The sequence below is a fragment of the Microcaecilia unicolor genome, chromosome 9 (assembly GCF_901765095.1).
Source record: "Microcaecilia unicolor chromosome 9, aMicUni1.1, whole genome shotgun sequence".
Classification (NCBI taxonomy): domain Eukaryota; kingdom Metazoa; phylum Chordata; class Amphibia; order Gymnophiona; family Siphonopidae; genus Microcaecilia; species Microcaecilia unicolor.
Window position 1 is genome coordinate 9,855,619 of NC_044039.1, and position 23,273 is coordinate 9,878,891.

At 45.6% G+C, this 23,273-nt stretch overlaps 1 protein-coding gene across 2 annotated transcripts in view; it reads left to right on the plus strand.

The window, feature by feature from the left end:
• The window catches only part of TPH2 (tryptophan hydroxylase 2), an 83,390-nt gene extending 60,520 nt beyond the window's left edge, over positions 1–22,870 (plus strand). For both annotated transcript variants that reach the window (XM_030214697.1, XM_030214698.1), the window contains exons 9-11: positions 16,102–16,197; positions 22,420–22,553; positions 22,696–22,870. In XM_030214697.1, the coding sequence (XP_030070557.1) occupies positions 16,102–16,197; positions 22,420–22,553; positions 22,696–22,870 (405 nt within the window). The remainder of the gene's footprint in view (positions 1–16,101; positions 16,198–22,419; positions 22,554–22,695) is intronic.
• Positions 22,871–23,273: the final 403 nt, after the last annotated feature.

Here is a 23,273-nt window from a genome sequence, read left to right on the forward strand (position 1 = left end):
CTAAGGAAAATGTGCCCATGAACATAGATGCCAGCTCTGTGGGTGCTACAGGAAGCTAAGCTCCCCCATTATTGAACAAGCTCCTTTACTGTGTCCAGGGAGGGGTAATTTGTTCTAGATCAATGCGGATGATGTGCAGCTACTCATACCCATTGAACCTGACTTACCTACAGCCTTGAATAAAACTGATCACTTGTCTAACATCAAGTCAAGAATGGGCTAAACACAACAAACTTTGCCTGAACCCAAGTAAAACCGAGCTTCTCTGGGTCCCTAACACAAGTGGATACATACCTGACATCAAAATCCCTTTTGGGAAGTATGAACTCCCCCTCAAATCACAAGTCAGGAACCTTGGAATACAGTTAGATTCAACACTTCCTCTGATTCCCCAAATCCAAGCAACCTTCAAGAGCTGCTTCTACTATTTGCGACATCTACGCTGCCTCTCTCCTTACAACGAGAAGGTAAACCTTATCCCAGTTGTGCATGCCATGGTAACATCAAGACTGGATTACTGCAATGCACTATATACAATGGTCTGACTACAAAGGGCCTGCACCAGCTCCAGTTGATTCAGAATGCAGCAGCAAGACTCATAGAAGGTTGCAAACGACGTGACCACATCACACCATTTTTTAAAAAACTTCATTGGCTACCAGTACAATACAGGGCTAAATTTAAAACTCTATGTCTGATCATCAAGGCCCTGAAAGGAAATGGCCCCGAGTATCTGAAGAATAGGATGATCCTCCACACACCGCCAAGGAAACTAAGGTCCTCCCAAGGACTTTCACTAACTACACCCTCTCCAAAAGACATTACACGATGTGATACCCGCAAGTGAGCCTTCTCCGGAGTAGCCCCCACACTCTGGAATGCTTTGCCTGAAAGGTTCTGCCTAACACAAGACTACCTCTACTTCAGGAAGCAGGTGAAAGCTTGGCTCTTTAACCAAGCCTTTAATGGAAGAAGTAACTAACTTGTTAGTCTCACACACACAAGGATTGACTCGGGCTGCACATACTGCAGCGGGACATGTTTATCCACTCCTACCCTAGCTGAGATAATATTTAACCATCTCTCCAACCTCACGTGCAACTTTCTTCAAATCAGTCACCTTACTTTCTAATTCTTCCTACTTTCTTACTCATCTATATGTTACAACTTTGCCTTACCCTTCACTACCAATTAAAATGTTCTAGTACGTATTGTGTTGTCATTGTAAATAGTATACCATGCCATACTTTGTATTGTTGTTTGAATATTTTTACTGCTCTAATTGCCTATTGCTCATGTTTGATCTATTCTTACTGTACACCGCCTTGAGTGAATTCCTTCAAAAAGGCGGTAAATAAATCCTAATAAATAAATAATAAATAAATATTTAGCATCCTCACTCAGTGTAGAATGTTGATACCGATGCCCATAAATCACCTTGTTGATCACGGTCTGTGTTACGCTCAACTGCTATTCAGGAAGAACTGAAAAGGCAGCAAAACCTTTAATAAAAACTTGACACCAAACCGCTGACGTGTAGTAAAAACTAATTAATCATGCCTCCAGCTTGGTTGCCTAATGCACAAAACTGTCAGCTTTATATCAACCAACACCAAAGTACTGATAAGGAATTCACTATCACCAATATTTAATTGCTGTATTCTTGGCTGATCTATTTTATTTGATACTCAAATATTTATCTAAGCAGATTTTGTCTACTGTCTTGGCCCTTTCTTGGGGATCGGACTGAGTGCAAACAGAGGAACGGACTGAGTGCAAACAAAGGAAAACAGGTGACGCTTCCCTCCTCCCCCCCCCCTACTGATTTGCGCCGTCACACTCCACCTAAGCCATTAAAAGTTGCAGAGCAAAATCTGGAAGCAGAAAAGAGATTTTGTGCCTCTTTTCTGGAGTTGCCTGTAAAATGTAATTGAAAAAAGAGCGCCATCACCTAAAGGAAGTGGTAATACCTCTGTACAAATAATTGGTGAGGCTTCATCGAGAATACTGTGTCTAATTACATTTACATTTGAATTAACAGCCTGCTCAATATCCAATAGCGACATCTAGGAGGTGTACAATTTATTGTGCGTGATGCATTTGCAAATATTTGTGCTACATAAAGTACATGATAATTAAATCATAAAGAAGGATCATAAGATAATTCAACACAAAACAAAAAAGTTTTACAAACCAAAGTCAGCACGGATTTAGTGAGCACGGATTTAGTGAAGGGAAGTCTTGCCTCACCAATCTAATGCATTTTTTTGAGGGGGTAAGCAAACATGTGGACAATGGGGAGCCGGTTGATATTGTATATCTGGATTTTCAGAAGGCGTTTGACAAAGTGCCGCACGAAAGACTCCTGAAGAAATTGCAGAGTCATGGAATCGGAGGTAGGGTATTATTATGGATTAAGAACTGGTTGAAAGATAGGAAGCAGAGAGTAGGATTGCGTGGCCAGTATTCTCAGTGGAGGAGGGTAGTTAGTGGGGTCCCGCAGGGGTCTGTGCTGGGTCCGTTGCTTTTTAATGTATTTATAAATGACCTAGAGATGGGAATAACTAGTGAGGTAATTAAATTCGCCGATGACACAAAATTATTCAGGGTCGTCAAGTCGCAGGAGGAATGTGAACGATTACAGGAGGACCTTGCGAGACTGGGAGAATGGGCGTGCAAGTGGCAGATGAAGTTCAATGTTGACAAGTGCAAAGTGATGCATGTGGGTAAGAGGAACCCGAATTATAGCTACGTCTTGCAAGGTTCCGCGTTAGGAGTTACGGATCAAGAAAGGGATCTGGGTGTCGTCGTCGATGATACGCTGAAACCTTCTGCTCAGTGTGCTGCTGCGGCTAGGAAAGCAAATAGAATGTTGGGTGTTATTAGGAAGGGTATGGAGTCCAGGTGTGCGGATGTTATAATGCCGTTGTATCGCTCCATGGTGCGACCGCACCTGGAGTATTGTGTTCAGTACTGGTCTCCGTATCTCAAAAAAGATATAGTAGAATTGGAAAAGGTACAGTGAAGGGCGACGAAAATGATAGTGGGGATGGGACGACTTTCCTATGAAGAGAGGCTGAGAAGGCTAGGGCTTTTCAGCTTGGAGAAGAGACGGCTGAGGGGAGATATGATAGAAGTGTATAAAATAATGAGTGGAATGGATCGGGTGGATGTGAAGCGACTGTTCACGCTATCCAAAAATACTAGGACTAGAGGGCATGAGTTGAAGCTACAGTGTGGTAAATTTAAAACGAATCGGAGAAAATTTTTCTTCACCCAACGTGTAATTAGACTCTGGAATTCGTTGCCGGAGAACGTGGTACGGGCGGTTAGCTTGACGGAGTTTAAAAAGGGGTTAGATAGATTCCTAAAGGACAAGTCCATAGACCGCTATTAAATGGACTTGGAAAAATTCCGCATTTTTAGGTATAACTTGTCTGGAATGTTTTTACGTTTGGGAAGCGTGCCAGGTGCCCTTGACCTGGATTGGCCACTGTCGGTGACAGGATGCTGGGCTAGATGGACCTTTGGTCTTTCCCAGTATGGCACTACTTATGTACTTATGTACTTATGTAATACTGTGTCTAATTACATTTACATTTGAATTAACAGCCTGCTCAATATCCAATAGCGACATCTAGGAGGTGTACAATTTATTGTGCGTGATGCATTTGCAAATATTTGTGCTACATAAAGTACATGATAATTAAATCATAAAGAAGATCATAAGATAATTCAACACAAAACAAAAAAGCTTTACAAACCAAGTCAACCTCCTCTCACTTCACAGATCCCCCGAAATATAGCAATGATCACAGTTTAGCCAAGAATTTCTCAAATAAGCAAGACCTTCTTTTTGTTTTTGTGTTTTTTTCGAAAAGCTAGATAAAATGGCTCCATCTTGAGTTCAGCAGATAAGACTCTTCCTTAATTGTGGTGCAGTTTATTTTATAAAAACCTTTGGAAGTAAAATATATTGTCAGGTTGGCAAATGAATGTTTAGAAAAATTCTCTTTCTTTGAAATGTGATTTTTTTTTTTTTTTTTTTGCAGATACAGGGGTAAATTCTAAAAATGGTACCTAAATGATCAGCGCTGAAAAAAACCCCACGTAAGCAGTATTCTATAAGGCATGCCTAAAGTTTGGCGCGGTTTTCAGAATAACGCTTAAGCTGAGAGGTCACGCGTAAATTTAGGCACCGCCATTTAAATCAAGGTAAACGTGATGCAAATGCCCACACCTTAATTTAGGCACAGAGCTCCGATATTCTAAAATTATACGTGTAACTCAAAAACACACCCCTGATCTGCCCCAAAACGTCCATGACCCTCCCATTCCCCCTTTTTCAGGCTACATGTAAATTTTAGGTGTGGATCCCTCGCCTAAATTTACGCACATAAGGTCCCAATTAAATCTAATTAGTGCCAACAATTGCTTGTTACAAAGCTAAAAGTTCAAGAATATGTATGTAGTATCACATCACATCTTACGCTATGAGTTTATCTTGTTGGGCAGACTGGATGGACCGTACAGATCTTTGTCTGCCATCATCTACTATGTTACTATGTGATTATTGGCACTAATTAGCTTGCTATTCTATTAAATTGCATGCGTAAATTGGGGACATGCCCAGGGCTGCCGAGAAGGGGGAGCAAGATTTCCCTCGGGCACTGCCTCCAATGGGGGCCTGGTGCTGACGGGACCCGGGTGATAGCATCCTGACAGGAGCAGGAGAGAGAAAATTCCGGTATTGGGGCCCCCCCCTTAGAGGCTGGGCTGGAGCAGACACTGGGCTTCGGGGCCTCTGGTTTGACCGACGGGGGTCTCCAAGCCCCGCCCATAGAAGCCTTCCTCCAGCACCGTTCTCTGCCACATTGCCTGCCCTGCAGCTGCTTTCCCCCTCACATCACGGAGAACAGCGCAGGAGAAAAGCTTCTGCTGGCGGGGCTTGGAGTTGCGGCGGGAGGCAGGGAGGTGGGGCAAAATGTGCCCCCCCCCCACTTTGGGCTCTGGCCTCCAAATTCTTGTAATCTGGCTATGTGGCGGTGCTGGGGGCCACAGCGGCAGTCTTGGGGGGGGGGGAGGCCAGCAGTGGCAGCCCTGCCCCGGGTCCGGCTCAGTCTCTCAGTGGCCCTTTGCACGCCTAAATTTGCGCACATAATTTTTGGCAGCTTTTGTAGAATCAGGGGGACAACGTTCATGCTTAACAGTATTTTATAAGTGACGCTCAGAACTGGGAAGCATGCCCGTGTCCTGTCCTTTCGCCATCTATGTGTACACCCTCTTTTGTTTCCACGCTATGCCACTTACGTGTGCCCCTTACAGAATAGCACTGAATGGCACTTAAATGCAAATGTTTTGTGCATTTACTCACACCCTTAAGCACTTTGTTGTAAAACTGCCCTTCATATGCATACATTTAAAAAAATTATTCTTAAATCAATCGGCAACCGGTAGAGCTTGATCAAGGAGAGCTCAGCTCCTTCCTACCTTTTCGAATCCCACTGCGGCTCTTCGTGATTCTTGAACAAGTCACTTAACCCTCCATTGTCTCAGGGTATAAAACTGAGCCCAAAACCCTCCAGGAATAGGGAAGTAGTTACTGTACCTTGAATGTAGCTCATCTCGAGCTACTGCTGGAAAAAGCATGAGCTAAATCCAAAATCCTTTTCTATCCCCCCCCCCCCCCCCCCCGAGAGAAACCTTGGCTACAGTATTTTGCAGGAACTGAAGACAATTTGTAAATGTCATAAGGAGACTCAAATAAAGAAGACAGTTGAAAGATACAGCATGAACAACTTGTAGGTCAGATTCATTTAAAAAAGAGCGAATCCGCCTGACCATTGGCAGTCCTCCAAAAGACCTTTTAAAAACAGAAGAAATCTGATCTGCAACAAAAGTGCCAAGTCAATCAGACTCCCAAGCCTTTCATTTTAGACTGTTTTTGAAGGCTAATCCCCAAATCTGCAGGCTCTGAAGTGACCGACTACCAATTTTTCCTAATCCTAATTTTTAAAAGAAGCTGCATCGCCCCTCTTCAGTGCTATTCATACATTTTGGAAACTGATTTGCAGCTTCGTTCAAGATAACCGCTTAAACTGGGCCGCATAAGTAGCAGACTTATCTTTAAGCAGTTCAACTTATGCGGTCAAGGGCTGAATATTGCACTTAACTGCATAAGCTTTAGTGGCCAACCTAGAACCGGATAATCAATGCTGGTGCCTGGCATTGAATATCCGGGAACACTGCCACCGGCTGAATATCAGCCGGATTGTATGTTCCTGGTTACAGCAATGCAAAGTTAGCAGACCAGTGTGAGGAGGAATCCCAACCTTTGATACCTAATATCAACTTTTTCCATCCTGACACCCATATCAAGCCCCCATCCCCCCCAATCCCTTCTTGGTACCTACAGAAGATTTCCATGGTGCCTTCTGACCCCCATTAGGAGAGTTTTCTAGTTGCTTCTGCCCCTTTGGGCACTGGGTTCAAAATAGCTCCAGTTGATCCCGTGTAATGTTGTGGTACTACCAGTAGGAGTCAGACTGCTAAATAAGAACATGCACTAAATAATGGGGTGGGGGTTGACTCCCTGGGGTGTTGGGGTGGGGTTTGTTTTTCTTGTTTAGCAATGGTTCCTCTAAGAGTCTCTCTTGAAACATCAGGTTGGGAAAGAATGTCAATTCCAGCTCGAATCGGGTGTTATCTTTCTATGAATAACACAGTTGCAAGGTTAAACACAACCTGCATAATTCAATCTGCATAACAATGAGATGCTTTGCATCTTATTATTCATCTTACATTGAGGGGCATAATTGAACGGGGCACTCATCTCTAAGGACGTCCCAGCGAAGGGGCGAGGCATCCCGTATTATTGAAACAAGATGGGCATCCAACTTTTGTTTCGATAATATGGTTGGGGACGCGCAAATCTCAACATTTAGGTCGACCTTAGAGATGGGCGACCTCGGTTTTCGCCGATAATGGAAACCGAAGACGCCCATCTCAAAAACAACCAAATCCAAGGCATTTGGTCATGGGAGGAGCCAGCATTCGTAGTGCACTGGTCCCCCTCACGTGCCAGGACACCAACCAGGCACCATAGGGGGCACTGCAGTGGACATCACAAATTGCTCCCAGCTGCATAGCTCCCTTACCTTCGGTGCTGAGCCCCGCAAAACCCACTGCCCACAATTCTACACCACTACCATAGCCCTTAGGGATGAAGGGGGGCACCTACATGTGGGTACAGTGGGTTTCGGGTGGGTTTTGGAGGGCTCCCATTTACCACCACAAGTGTAACAGGTAGCGGGGGGAGATGGGCCCGGGTCTGCCTGTCTGAAGTGCACTGCACCCACTAAAAACTGCTCCAAGGACCTGCATACTGCTGTCATGAAGCTGGGTATGACATTTGAGGCTGGCACAGAGGCTGGAAAAAGTGTGTTTACATTTTTTTTGGGTGGGAGGGGGTTGGTGACCACTGGGGGAGTAAGGGGAGGTCATCCCTGATTCCCTCTGGTGGTCATCTGGGCACCTTTTCGAGGTTTGGTTGTGAAAAAAGATGGACCAAGTAAAGTCGGCCAAATGCTCATCAGGGACGCCCTTCTTTTTTCCATTATTGGCCGAGGACACCCATCTCAACCACACCTCTGTCCCGCCTTCGGTGCACTGCTGACACGCCCCCTTGAACTTTGGTCGTCCCCGCGACGGAAAGCAGTTGAGGGCGCCCAAAATCGGCTCTCAGTTATGCCAATTTGGGCAACCCTGAGAGAAGAACGCCCATCTCCTGATTTGTGTCGGAAGATGGGCACCCTTCTCTTTCGAAAATGAGCTGGATTGTGGTAAAATAATGTACGTTATGGGCAAAACCCCCCCCTCACAATTTTCCCATTTAACCTGGATTATTTGGGAAAAAAATCATGTGTTATTCCCTTAACACACATTAGTAACTACACCCTACAGTAGAAGTGCAACATATCACCACGAATACCACTCAGATGCAGGGGCGTAGCCATGGGCGGACCTGGACGGGCCCAGGCCCAGCCAGTTTCCCTCCAGGCCCGCCCAGCCAACATCCGCCCCGCCCTGGGTGTCAGCAGGTGGGGAGGGGGGTGCTCTGTTGGCGCTGCAGTCCCCACCTGCCTACGAGCTCCATGATCGACGAGCAGACGACCCTCGTCTTCCATCCGGCACCGAGCCTTAAAAAAATAAACCCCAGAGAAACGCCTCGCTTCTGCTGTGCACTGCTGTAAAGCAAGCAGCAAATCGCTTCGTCGCATCGGCCCTTCCTTCACTGTGTCCCGCCCTCCGCTGCAACTTCCTATTTCCGCAAAGGCGGGACACAGTGAAGGAAGGGCCGACGCGACGAGACAATTTGCTGCTTGCTTTACAGCAGCGCACAGCAGACGCGAGGCGTTTCTCCGTTTTTTTTAAACGCTCGGTGCCGGGTGGAAGACGAGGGTCGTCTGCTCGTCGATCATGGAAATGGTAGGCAGGTGGGCACTGGGTCGTGCAGGGGGGCTCAGATGGGAATGTCGGGGTGGGGAGGGGTTCAGATTTATAGTATTTAACTTTTAAAGTTCATGATGGTGGGGGGGGGGGAGGGGGTGGAGAAGGGAAGAGGAAATGCATGCCCACCCAACCTACCAACCAACTGACCCACCCAAAAATTACCTTCTGGCTACGCCAGTGCTCAGATGTCAATATGCTGCACAAGACAGATATTTTAAACGCTTGTTCCAGGGCATCTTGGTGGGACAGAATTATAAACGATAGCAGTTTGTTAGCATACTAACTTTATTGCTCTGAATATCAATGAAATAAGCTTATTGTTTACAGGACCCATCAACTAATATTTACGGCAAAACTGCAGTAATCATGTCATAAGGAAGACAGTTATAATTGTTGCTTTCTATCTACAGCCATCTGGTCCTTCCATACAAGGCTGCTTTCCATTTCCAAGTTTCAGTCTCTGCATTTTGGAACGGTTTATTAGTTCTGACATGTGTGCTGCTCTCTAAGCGTGTGCCCTAACTGCTTTTGAATGCGTTGAGGATAACATTAATCGGCATAGGCTGTGTCCTTCTGGTGTGCTAAAGGGGATTAATGCGCGGCTCGGTCGTGCTGCTACAGCTCAATAAGAGAAACCCGGTAGAGGTGTAAGACAGGATCAAGTTCCGAAATAAAGGATGAAGGGCCCTAATGAAACAGCTATATGTAAATTAGGAAATTAGGGGCTGATAACCGTGAAAACAGCTAATCTCCTAAATTTATGAACCTGGGGGGGTCTACTTGGGGCCTGTCCTAGGAAGAACAAACACTCACAAAGAACGACCATATCTGAAACAACTAATTATTACATGAATTGGTCATTACTCTATTTACCATTAACCTTCTCTTTGCTTCATGTACAATTTCTCATTCTTCATAGATTTTCTAAATGTTAAACTTCCATAGTTATCCCGGTATGTTTATGATACTGTATTGTAAAATTGGATTCTTACAACAAATTACTTTCTTATGCATTATTCTGTGTTATGTTTCCTGTACCGTTTATTGTAATCCACATTGAACTCAAACTTGATTGGGATAATGTGGGATATAAATGTCATAAAAAAAATAAAACATAATAATATAATATATATGGTCAAAGTAACATAGTAACATAGTAGATGACGGCAGAAAAAGACCTGCACAGTCCATCCAGTCTGCCCAACAAGATAACTCATATATGCTACTTTTTGTCTATACCCTACTTTGATTTGTACCTATGCTCTTCAGGGCACAGACCGTATAAGTCTGCCCAGCACTATCCCCGCCTCCCAACCACCAGCCCCGCCTCCCACCACCGGCTCTGGCACAGACCGTATAAGTCTGCCCAGCACTATCCCCGCCTCCCAACCACCAGCCCCACCTCCCAACCACCGGCTCTGGCACAGACCGTACAAGTCTGCCCAGCACTATCCCCGCCTCCCAACCACCAGCCCCGCCTCCTGATCTTGACTAAGCTCCTGAGGATCCATTCCTTTGGCTCAGGATTCCTTTATGCTTATCCCACGCATGTTTGAATTCCGTTACCGTTTTCATTTCCACCACCTCCCGCGGGAGGGCATTCCAAGCATCCACTACTCTCTCCGTGAAAAAATACTTCCTGACATTTTTCTTGAGTCTGCCCCCCCTTCAATCTCATTTCATGTCCTCTCGTTCTACCTCCTTCGCACCTCCGGAAAAGGTTCGTTTGCGGATTAATACCTTTCAAATATTTGAACGACTGCATCACATCACCCCTGTCTCTCCTCTCCTCCAGAGTACACATGTCCAGCTCAGCAAGTCTCTCCTCATACGTCCCGTAACGCAAATCCCTTACCATTCTCGTAGCCCCTCTTTGCACCGCTTCACTTCTTTCTACATCCTTAACAAGATACGGCCTCCAAAACTGAACACAATACTCCAGGTGGGGCCTCACCAACGACTTGTACAGGGGCATCAACACCCCCTTTCTTCTGCTGGTCACACCTCTCTCTATACAGCCTAACAACCTTCTAGCTACGGCCACCGCCTTGTCACACTGATTTGTCGCCTTCAAATCCTCAGATACTATCACCCCAAGATCCCTCTCTCCGCCCGTACCTATCAGACTCTCCCCGCCTAACACATACGCCTCCCGTGGATTTCTATTCCCTAAGTGCCAGTCTTCTAGCTTCCTCAGATCCTTCTTGTTATGTCATTGACAACACCCATGCATGATGGCTGATTTTAATAACTATACTGTATGTAGATAGAGCAATGATTTTTATTTTGTTTTATATTATTTTATGTCATTATTTCATTAATTTTATTTATCTATCATTTACAGTTAAACATGGGCAGGTGTTTCATTTATGTATTTTATGCATTGCTTTTTGTTTCGTTTTCAAAAAAATTAATAAAATCTTTGAACATAAAGAATACATATAACATGCCAAGACCACGTCTATAGATGCAGTCATGTGCACCAGGCACAGAGCCATGATCGTGCCTTGAAACCCCAAAGAGTGCGCATATCGGATGCTAATAATCTGAGCGGAGCGCACACCGATGCCAGTAACCACCTACCTGAGGGGCCCTTTTACTAAAGGTTGGTGTTCGCCAATCCGGAACTACCACTGGGATACTGCAGGAGCCCGGTGCTAGTTCCCACCCCCAACATGCGCCATTTCCAGCGCTACAAAAATATTTTCTATTTTTCTTGCACCGGTGCTTCCCAGCAGTAATCGGGCCGTGCGGATACCACCGGGTTAGCGTGGGAGCCCTTACCGCCACCTCAGTGGGTGGTGGTAAGTGCTCACACCCCCCATCAAAATGACCATGCGGTAAGTGAGTCACTTACCACACAGCCATTTCTTGTCGAGAGAAAAAGACAGACTTTTACCTGCTGCGATAAAAGGGGGCCTCAGTGTCAGGGCCGCCGAGAGACTGGGCTGGGCCCGGGGCAAGGCCGCCTCCGGGGCCCCGCCCCTGTCGTCCTCCACCCTCCACCCCTCCGAGTTCACCACCGCTCCCCCCTCCGCCCCCCCGAGGTCGCCGCAGCCACTGCTCCTGCTCCCTCCTCCACCCTCTGAGGTCGCTGCCGCCGTTCCCCCCTCCGTCCGCCACCGGGCTGGGCCCCCTCCATTGAAATCGCAGTCTCACCTTGGTGAAAGCAGCACTGCAGGCAGCAGAATGCCTCCCTTTGGCCTTCCTTCCCTCTACTTGTGTCCTGCCCTCGTGGAAGTTACGTCAGACGAGGGCGGGACACAGGGAAGGAAGGAGGCCCGAAGGGAGGTGTTCTGTTGCCTGCAGCGCTGCTTTCAAAGAGGTGAGACTGCGATTTCAATGCACGGGGCAGACGGTTGACGACGGAGGGCAGGTGGGACTGTGGCGTCCGGCCCTCCTTGGAGGCCCGGGCCCGGGGAATTTTGTCCCCCTTGCCCCCCCTCTCAGCGGCTATGCTTAGCGTGCATCAAAACATGCACTGATGATAGCGCAGTCCCCCTTTTATCGCAGCTTAGTAAAAGGACCCCTGAAAGAGCACATCATTACATCCAGGTGCCATTTTACAGAACAGTGAGTAGCTGGAATAGTAGCATTTATGTCTCTGTAGACACACATGGGTGTAACTTCTGGTTTTCAAGTTATTTACACCTTTTTTTTCTGCCCTCCTTTTAGGCTCCCTGATCAGGGCCGTGCCAAGGGTCTCTGGCGCCCCCCTGCAGACTACCAGTTGGCGCCCCCCCCCCCGCACCTGCCTGGCTCCAAGGCAGCAATTCCCCTCTCTCCCCTGCCCTCCCGCTCCCATGTAGGAACTGCCCGCCCTCTTCTCCCCCCCAAGATCCCGTTCCTTTTTTTTTCTTTTAAATTTACCTTCCTCCGGCAGCGCAGCGTCAGTGAAGGAGGCGGCGCTCCCAGTCCCGACGTCTCTAGCCTTCCCTTGTTCGCTGCTCACTGCCCCGCCTTCTTCTGACATCAAGGATGACATCAGAAGGGATCTTGGGGGGGAGAAGAGGGCGGGCAGTTCCTACATGGGAGCAGGAGGGCAGGGTAAGCACGCAGCGGCGGCGCCCCCCAGAGGATAGCGCCCCCTGCGGCGCTTACCCCGCTTACCGCATCGGCATGGCCCTGTCCCTGATGCCACTTGGTTAGAGCAGATGATAGAATGGCTTCTGGGTGCCCAAATACCGTTCTAGAACACTGGCATAACCCAGCATTGCCATCCTGTTATTTTCATATCATAAACACTGCAAGCCCTTACTGTTTGAGACAGATCTCTCGCCTGCAAAAACTTGTTCCACGGTGGTGATGCAGTGCTGGATACGACCCTCTAGGTGGCAGTATTGGGTGAACTATTTCGTTCTCATCCCACACATACGGTAGAGAGATATCCCATTATCTAGCTTTCACTGTATGAGGACTGCTATGCATAATACTGCCATAAATTGATACAAGACGTATTCATTGAAAAGTCTAAATGGGAATTATGCTTTGCCATTTGGTCATTTAAAAAAAAAATATTTATTTCAATGAGTTTTCTTTACTGGAGTTTTACTACAGAGATAAGGTTAGACTGCTTGAATGGACTCCTTTTTTTTATAACAGCTTATTCAATTTTTGTACAAAGCCTCTGATTTTTTTTCCCCAATGCTTCTATGCTTCACATTATATTCTGCTCATTTGCATTGCCACATGGTTAACACCTAAAGGACTGAGTCGATGAAAATGAAAAAGTAGCTGCTTGATTAGTCTGTTTCCCTGTAGATTAGTCAGGATGAACTAGGATTTAAAACTCAGTTTATATGAAATTTTGGAAAAGCTGCTAAATGCCTGGAGACAAGGTCTTCACTTTTTTTTCCATTGGTAAAATCCATCAAGAACAAGCATCATATCTTATCTCCCTTTCCCATCTCCAAGGGCAATAAGCAAGGAAAATAGAAAATGATTTCCCAAACTGTTAGTAGTATTTTATTATTATTACTAGTAAAAAAGGCCCGTTTCTGACACAAATGAAACGGGCGCTAGCAAGGTTTTCCTCGGCTCCCCTGCAGCCACCCATGTCCAGTGACCCTCCTCTCCCCCTGCGCCCACTGCAGCCACCCTTGTCCAGCGAACCTCCTCTCTCCCCTGCCCCCCTCCTGCCACCCATGTCCAGTGACCTCTCTCCCCTGTCCCCCCTCCAGCAACCCATGCCCAATGACCCCCTGCCCCCCTCCAGCCACCCATGTCCAGCGACCCCTGCCCCCCTGTAGCTACCCATGTCCAGCGTCCCTCCTCTCTCCCCTGCCCCCCCTCCAGCCACCCATGTCCAGCGACCCTCCTCTGGACATGGATCAGCTGTGAGGTATGTTTTCCCCCTCCCCCCCCCCCAGGTTCTGAAGTTGACATCATAATGGCTATGGTGATGTCAGCCTGATCTACGGAGCCTAGCAGACCAACTCGGAATGAGCCACGGTCCCAGGCAAGTCAGAACGTTGGAGGTGAGAATAGGATTATTTATTTGGATTTTGCTCACACCTTTTTCAGTATGGAAGACTTTGTTTAAATTCCTTTTATTAACTGAAAAGCTGTGGAAAAATACCATCCCTGGAAAACAGGCAAATTGTTTGTAGACTTGCTCTCGGCCAGAGTTTCTCTCATCTTTCCCAGGAGTGGAAATGCCAGTAGAGTCTCATGGAAGTAAACTTCTAGTTGAGACGACAAGGATAATGGCCTGATGCAACACTGCTCCCAATTACGGGAGAATCCTTCATCGCACTGTGTGATACACTCTAACAGACCCATGAGCTCTGCTGTCACTCTCAGCTTTCCCTTTTATCTTTGGGAAGGCACATTTGTAAGATACAGTACCTGAATGGTTATCCCTCAGAGGGAAGAGGAGTTTTACTGCATGTTAATGTACTATCTAATCTGCTTACTTGGGGTTTAAATGAATAACCAAAAATAAGACAATGTAGTGTGAACAGATGAAGAAATGGGATAAATAAAATTACATGGAAATACTTTTAAAACAAATAGGAGGAAATATTTTTTCACTCAAAGAATAGTTACGCTCTGGAACTCGTTGCTGGAGGATATGGTAACGGCGGTTAGCGTATCTGGCTTTAAAAATGGTTTGGACAAGTTCCTGGAGGAAAAGTCCATAGTCTGTTAATAAGATGGATACGGGGCAAGGCACTACTTGCCTTTGGGATTGGTAGCATGGAATGTTGCTATTCTTTGGGATTCTGGAATCTTGTTGCTCTTTCGGATTTTGTCAGGTACTTGTGACCTGGTCTGACCACTGCTGGAAGCAGGTTACTGGGCTACGTGGACCACTGGTCTGATACTACTACTACTTAACATTTCTAAAGCGCTACTAGGGTTACGCAGCGCTGTACAATTTAACATAGAGGGACAGTCCCTGCTCAAGGAGCTTACGATCTAAAAGACAAGTGAACAGTCAATCCGAAAGGGGCAGTCAAATTGGGGCAGTCTGGATTCACTGAACGGTAAGGGTTAGGTGCCGAACGCAGCATTGAAGAGGTGGGCTTTAAGCAAAGACTTGAAGACGGGCAGGGAGGGGGCTTGGCGTAAGGGCTCAGGAAGGTTGTTCCAAGCATAGGGTGAGGCGAGGTAGAATGAGCGGAGCCTGGAGTTGACGGTGGTGGAGAAGGGTCCTGAGAGGAGGGATTTGTCCTGTGAGTGGAGGTTTCGGGTGGGAACGTAAGGGGAGAAGAGGGTAGAAAGGTTGTGAGGGGCAGCAGACTGAGTGCATTTGTAGGTAAGAAGGAGAAGCTTGAATTGAATGCGGTATCTGATTGGAAGCCAGTGAAGTGACCTGAGGAGAGGGGTGATATGAGTATATCGGTTCTGGCGGAATATAAGACGTGCAGCAGAGTTCTGAACAGATTGAAGGGGGGATAGATGGCTAAGTGGGAGACCGGTGAGGAGTAAGTTGCAGTAGTCAAGGCGAGAGGTAATGAGAGCGTGGATGAGAGTTCGGGTGGTGTGTTCAGAGAGGAAAGGGCGAATTTTGCTGATCCAGTATGGCTAGTCTTATGTTCTTAAATAACTGACACATCTATAAGCTGAATAAGCCTCATTTCAGCAGTGAACCGATGAGATTTAAAAAAGGTTTGGATGGCTTCCTAAAGGAAAAGTCCATAGGCCATTAGGGGAAATCCACTGCTTATTTCTGGGATAAACAGCATAAAATGTATTCTACTTTTTTGGGATCTTGCCAGGCGTTTGTGACCAGGATTGGCCACTGTTGGAAACAGGATGCTGGGCTTGATGGACCTTTGGTCTGTCCCAGTATGGCAATACTTATGTACTTAGGATTCGGAATGGAATCTTGCTACTCTTTGGGGTTCTAAATGGAATGTTGCTATACACATTGAAATTCTGCATGGAGTCTTGTTATTCTTTAGAATTCTAGAATCTTGCTACTCTTTGGGGTTCTACATGGAATGTTGCTATTGTTTGGGTTTCTGCCAGGTATTTGTGACCTGGATTGGCCACTGTTGGAAACAGGATGCTGGGCTTGATGGACCTTTGGTCTGTCCAAGTATGGCAATACTTATGTGCTTATCTTTCTTATCTGTTCCTCAGTGCTATTTCTTTACCATTGAATTTGGCCTTTGCAAGCAGGAAGGACAACTGCGTGCTTATGGAGCTGGTCTTCTGTCTTCTATTGGAGAATTACAGGTATGTGTCACTTCAAGGTCTTTATGCATAAAATGCTACAGGGGGGTTCACAAAATGTGAAGAGCAGTCCTATTAAATGTCACAAATACAGCTGCACAGCAAATAGCAAGAGAATTTATTATGTTGGAAGAAAACATGAGTTCTTAGAGATTAACCTCTTTTTCAGAAATGTTGATATCTGAACCTTTCAATTTATGCACAGAAGAACAAAAACCCCGCAGACTTGTAATCACACAGGAAACAACGAAGTTGACTCAAAGAGGAAGATTGGCCAATGCTCTTGAATACAGAGTTTATTGATCAATCTACAGACTCGACACGGCCGTGCTTCGGCCAAAGGTCCTGCCTCAGGGGTCTTAAGATGCTGCAAGTGTTACCCTATGTCTCAAATCGGGAAGATGAAGTAGAAATCAGTTAATGCTGGTCGTGGGTCTTGGCGGGAAGCAAAAAAGCCGCCATTGCTATTAAAACTGGAATACTCTGACGTACCAGCTGCAGTTCACGTATAAGTGGTGGAGGCATATGCCGTTGGGCGTCGAAGAAGCAATGCCCCATGGCATATGATTTCTACTTAATCTTCCCTTAACTGAAAAGATGTCGGCATTCCCATAAGCTTCTCCTGAAGCGGTCTTTCATTTCCTAGTTCCAAAGTTATTTCACCCTCGTCTCACAGCTTGTTCCGTCTGATAGTTTTCTTCATTCTTCAACAAGAGCGCCTTGTTTCACTTCTCCAGCCACTGCATCAGGAAGAGTCTCTTTAATTACAATGGATCCTTCATCTTTAGTAACTGCCACCAAGATGGCTACAGGATTCAAAACATGACGCTACAGAATCGAACAGCTATTCAGCTTGCAGGAACCGACCAATTGATCTCAATAGGGGAAAACAATCTTATTTTTATTCTTGTTCAACCCCAGCGGTTCTTTTATTAAAGAACAAATTAATGTCCAAAGACCTATCCATTCAACATTCTTATTTAACCCCTGCAGTTCTACCGTATTTAATCTAAATATCCATTGTTGTTCCTTTTCGCCATAAGGCTTTTCTCATATCCCCCCTCTCTTACTCAAATTAACTTTATCAAAGTCTACGCATTTCATTTGATTGAATTGATATTCAAACTTCATCCTTATCATGAGATATACAATGACAATGTTCTATCACTTTTGTTTTGAATTTCTTTGTAGTATGTCCTATATATTTGGGAAAACAAAATATGAAAGCGCTAAACCCCTAAGAAAGAAACTGCACTGGCTACCACTGAAAGAATGTACTGCATTCAAAATCTGCATGATTGTTCATAAAATCATATATGGAGAGGCCCTGACATACATGCTAGACCTCGTGGACCTGCCACCCAGAAATGCTAAGAGATCTTCCCGCACCTTTCTTAACCTACACTTCCCCAACTGCAAAGGAATAAAATACAAACTAACACACGCGTCTAGCTTTTCTTATATAAGCACGCAGATGTGGAATTCTCTTCCAATACATCTAAGAATGATCAAAGAATTGACAGATTTCCGCAAATCCCTGAAGACATACCTCTTTAGCAAAGCCTACCATGAGAACCCTTAACTAACTACAACACAACACCTAACCAAAATGGCACAGAATGTATCTTTCAATAACGACTTGTCCAAACCTCCTTCTATTCCTTTACCTCTATGTAACACTAATTGTTTTCTTTAGCCTGGTATAGATATGCTATAACAGGTCTCTGTAAGCCACATTGAGCCTGCAAATAGGTGGGAAAATGTGGGATACAAGTGCAATAAATAAATAAAAAAGCTCACAAGGGCATTTAAATGCATACACCACATTCTCTGAATCACAGGAAGTAAAATGTCTCAATTTAAATTCCTTCCCATTTTTTCCAAATCAATGTTGAACTTTCTATGGTCATCGGACAAATAGAACAATGTCGACGTTGTTACTGGAGTTATTTTTGAGGACATCTTAGTGTATTTTAATATACAAGCAACCTCCGAAGATATTTCTTTCGTCGCCCTTGTTATGCTGTAAATAAAATTGTAAGTCTTATGTCATGTTGTGCCTGCTGTACAACACCTTGGATGGATCTCTTTATAAAGGTGGTTAATAAAGCCCAATGAATGAACAAATGAACTAAGGGCTCATTTTTCAAAGCTGCACAACTGATTACCCATTCTGTTCCTATGAGCTTCTTTGCTTTCAGTGGACTGCTAATTAATTAATTTGGATTTTGCTCACACCTTTTTCAGTAGTAGCTCAAGATGAGTTACATTCAGGTATACTGGGTTTTGGTAATTGGTAGCACAACTTTGTAGAAGGAGGCCTTAACTCAGGAAGTCTATTCCAAGTCCTACAGTGCAAGAAAGTAGAAAATGCAGAGTCATAAACTGGAGGATTGGGGACAGGAGTGTGTGCACTCAAAATTTCCCTCTTAAAAAAAGGAAATGCTCCCTCTTGGTAGTTCTGTATTGGAAAAGCCATATAAACATGCTTTTCTAGTGTTAATGATCACTTTTCAACCAATCCAAAACAGCTGAGTTCATATAGCATCCTAGGCTGCAAGGCCCATATCCTGAAAAAACTTCAGACTGCCCAAAATACAGCAGCGAGACTCATTTTTGGCAAATCTCGTTTTGAGTGCGCAACACCTCTTCGCGAAAAACTTCATTGGCTCCCTATCAAAGAACGAATCTATTTCAAGGTTCACACATTAATCCACAAGATTATCCACGGTGAATCTCCGGACTACATGCTCAATCTGATTGACCTCCCAACCAGGAACATGTCTGAAGCATCACGAAATTACCTCAACCTGCATTACCCCAATTGCAAAGGACTCAAGTACAAAACCTATTATGGATCCAACTTCTCCTTCTTAGGCAGCCAACTCTGGAATGCCCTCCCCAGACCCATCTGATCAATCAGCGACTATCTACCCTTCCGGAAAGCACTGAAAACCCGCCTATCCAAATGACCCAGACCAATCTTATGAACACATCTACCCAACACATATCCAGACGACAACAACTTTGATCCAGACTATATCTCCCATCTTTCTCCCTTCTCCATTGCCTATCTCTACCTACTTATCCCTTTTGTTATTCCACTATACTTAAGTTATACTTTCTCTAACAATATGCTGTATTCACTATTAATATGTAAGTCGCATTGAACCTGCTTTGAGTGGGAAAGGGCGGGATACAAATGTAAAAAAAATAAATAAATAAATAAATAAATAAATATATTAGATGATGTCCAATACTAAGGCTACTGATGAAAAGATGTGGGGATATTGTATACAGTGATCTCTAGCTAATGCCTGTGATGAAGGGGATTCGAGCAGAAGCAGAGAAACTCAACACATCTCCTATCACAGAGTCAAAAGGTGGCAATTCATTTACCTCAGGTGGTAAAGTTACTTTCTTTAGCCCAGATATTTTAATACAATGGTGGAGCAGCAACCCATTGGAAGACATCATAATTCTCATTCCTTAAACCAGAATACAGTAGAAGTCTGGAAATCCAGAACACTAGAGAATCTGGACCTTTTAAATTTGCGTGCTGACAGCCCAAGAATCCGGATGCCCCCTCCCCTACATGGTACAGCTGTTCCTGGCCCTGCACATTTTTCCTCCGTTTCCAGCCCTTCACTCACTCTTCCAGGTCCTCAAGGCCTCAGCCCTGTAGCTACGCCTCCCCCTTCCCTCCCCGCATGGTCTGGCCTTGCCCACTTGCTCTCTCTGTAACCTGTCGTGAGGTCTTTGGTACTGAAGCACCAGTGGTAGGCCTTACTCAAAGGCTGCCTCTGGCATGCACTGGGTCTTTCTCCTCTGATCTGTCCTGCCCCTTTTGATGCAACTTCCTGTCATTGGAATGGGCGGTATGGGTCAGAGAGGATTGGCCTGCTGCATGTCGGAGGAAGCCAGTGAGTAAGGCTGCTGCTGGCACACTGAAGACTTTAGGACAGGTTAGAGAGAGAGAGCAGGCAGGGGGAAAGATGCTGGACTGTGCGGGGAGGGAAGGAAGAAAGGAAGGAAGGAAGGAAGGAAGGAAGGGGGAGGCGTAGCCATAAGGTGGGGGCCTGGGAGAGTGAGTGAAGGGGCATGCAAGTGGGCTGCCTGAGAATCCAGAAAATTCAAAAAATCCAGACTAACCTGCTTCCCAAGCAGTCCAGATTTTTGGACTTCTACTGTAGCTGGATAGGATTCACACAGTGTTTCTTTTAACTTTTGGAATCTATACAAGTAAAGACACTTTGCATTTAGCTCTCACTTTTTTTCAGTTGTATCTTAAGGCAAGGTTACATTCAGGTACAAATTTCCCTGTCCCTGGAGGGCTCACAACCTAAGCTTGCACCCTAACTGTTAGGCAATTCGTCTATTAGCTTACAATGGAAAAATGTGACTAATGCCTCAGATCTCGGGGCCAACATACTTGGCTGCTACATTTCTTCTGAAACAGAAGTTCTGTATGCAAGTACTCCACATTCCTAGCTTTGATGTATGGTTTCTCCTGTGGCTTGGAAATGTCTCGTTCTTGCTTATGAAATGTTAACGGCGTTCACCATAGCTGCTGCGCTCTGAAATGTTTTAAGTGCATGCTGGGAGGCCTGCACAAGCATTGAGCCACTGGGTTGATATTCTCTCTTTTCAGGCCATTGTTTCTCTTTGCTTCTGCAGTCTGTGTGCTCTGAATGCAGCCAATGTTTAATGAGTAGCATAAACGTAACCTTCGTTTTATGTATTTGTATCGTCTGGTTACAAACCATCCGCAACTCGTCTGAGTGAAAAGCCCTCTCTGTTTCATGTGCTGCTTCCCGCGTCAATCCTGATTTTGGGGCCACAGGATGAAAAAAACCTCCATGTAAATTTTTAAGAGACTTAGGGGGGGGGGGTCCTTTTACTAAGCTGCGGCAAAATGGGGGCCTGCGCTGGCGTCGGCGCATGTTTTTGATGCGCGCTGAGACCCCCTTATACTGCGGTGGGTAAAAGACTGATTTTTCTTTTTTTAAGGTAATCAATAGAAATCAAACAAAATAAAACATGGAAAAGAAAATTAAGGTATTGGACATAATACATTTCTTGATTACTACAGACAGGACCAGTGCCGTAGCGAGGACGGCTGACACCCGGGTCGGGTCACCGCTGCGCCCCCCCCTCCCAGGTGCAGCACGGTGCACCCCCCCCTTGGCGCGCACCCCCCACCCCCGGAGTGCATTCTTACTGCCATATGAAAGTGGGGGGGGGGCGGGCGGGTGGGAACGCCGATCCGCCCCGAGTGCACGTCACTGGGAGCTGCGTCAGCTCCGCTGGTTCCCTGCTCTCTCTGCCCTGGAACAGGAAGTAACCTGTTCTGGGGCAGAGGGAGCAGGGAACCAGCAGAGCCGACACCCCCCCAGCGGCATGCACGCGGGGCGGACCGCCCCACCGCCCCCCCTTCCTACGCCACTGGACAGGACTTAACAAGGATCTGGGTTTTCTAGCCCATTATAAACCGTAAAGTTGTATTGGTCTGTTTATCACCCTCCTTTCTCACTTATCCACCCCCATCCTGTTAGACTATCACTGAAATGCTTTGATGTTCCCATGCATACCTCCTACCCACCCCCACCCTGTTTGACTGTCAATGGAATGCTTGGAAGTTTTTCTTATATATACTGTCATCTACCACATTTGCTTATTTCCGATCTGATGAAGAAGGGCAACCTTCGAAAGCAAATCAAGAAATGTATTAAGTTATGTCCAATAAAAAAGGTATCATCTTATTTTATTTTCCATGTTTTATTTTGTTTGATTTCTATTGATTACCTTTAAAAGTGGACTAACATGGGTACCACACCTTTCTTTTTTTAAGAAATGGCTGTGCGGCAAGTGAAGCACCTGCCGCATGTCCATTTCGGGGGGGGGGGGAGCCCTTACCGCCACCCATTGAGGTGGCGGTAAGGGCTCCCACGCTAGCCTAGTAGTAACCGGGCAGCACACGGCACTGCCCGATTACCGCCACGTAAACGCCGAAAATGGCGCTTGCTGGGGGGAACTACTGCTGGGCTGCTGCGGTAGCCCGGTGGTACTTCCGGATTAGCGAGCGGTAAGCCCGCGTTGGGCTTACTGCCGCTCAGTAAAAAAAACCAAACCCTTAGCCATGGAGTGGAAGACAGCATCTGACGCTAGAGTGGATGAACGAAACAGTATTTGCAGTTTCATGAAATCTTGATTTGCACTTTGTAGCACGCGTTGTCTGACAAGGCCAGTGTAAAAAGCTTTGATCCAAAAACAACTTGTTTGCAAGAATGCCTGATTACTACTTTTCAAGAGGCTTATTTTGTGTCAGAAAGTTTTGAGGAAGCCAAAGAGAAAATGCGGTAAGTGGCGTCATCCCTGTCTGCTGTCATCTTCTCTAAGGTTGGCTCTTATTTCATCCCAACACTCCTTTAGCTAAATTTGTTTTCCAGGGAAAGGTGAAGTGGTTCTAATTTTTTTTTTGTTTCTCCCCCCCCCCCCCAGGGAATTTGCAAAATCTATCAATCGCCCTTTTTCTGTCTACTTCAACCCTTACACGCAAAGCGTCGACGTATTGAAAGACACCCGAAGTATTGAAAATGTTGTCCAGGACCTGCGGAGTGATTTAAACACAGTGTGCGATGCTCTAAGCAAAATGAACAGATATTTAGGGATATGAAACGCTAAGTGACAGGTGACCCTTCTTTAGCCGACACTGCTATCACATGGTACATTTTAACCCCGTAAAGCACACGGTATCTTTTCCACCCGTACAGCTCAGTCTGCTTGTATGTCATTCTACCTACATAATGTTATGTCATTTACTTGATAAACAGTACAAGAACCTCAGTGGTAAATAAGTTAGAAAACCAGTAAGTTAGATATCTGAATTGTATACGCACTGTATGTCCTAATGAGATAGTTATATTAATTATGACAATGAAAGGTTGGTGCATAACCTTTCCTTAAAAGTTGCAATTAATGAGACTGAAAAGGGATCCTTTAACTCAGTGGCGTAGCCAGACAGCCAATTTTGGGTGAGCCTGAGCACAAAGTGGGTGGGCACAAAATTTTCTCTCTCC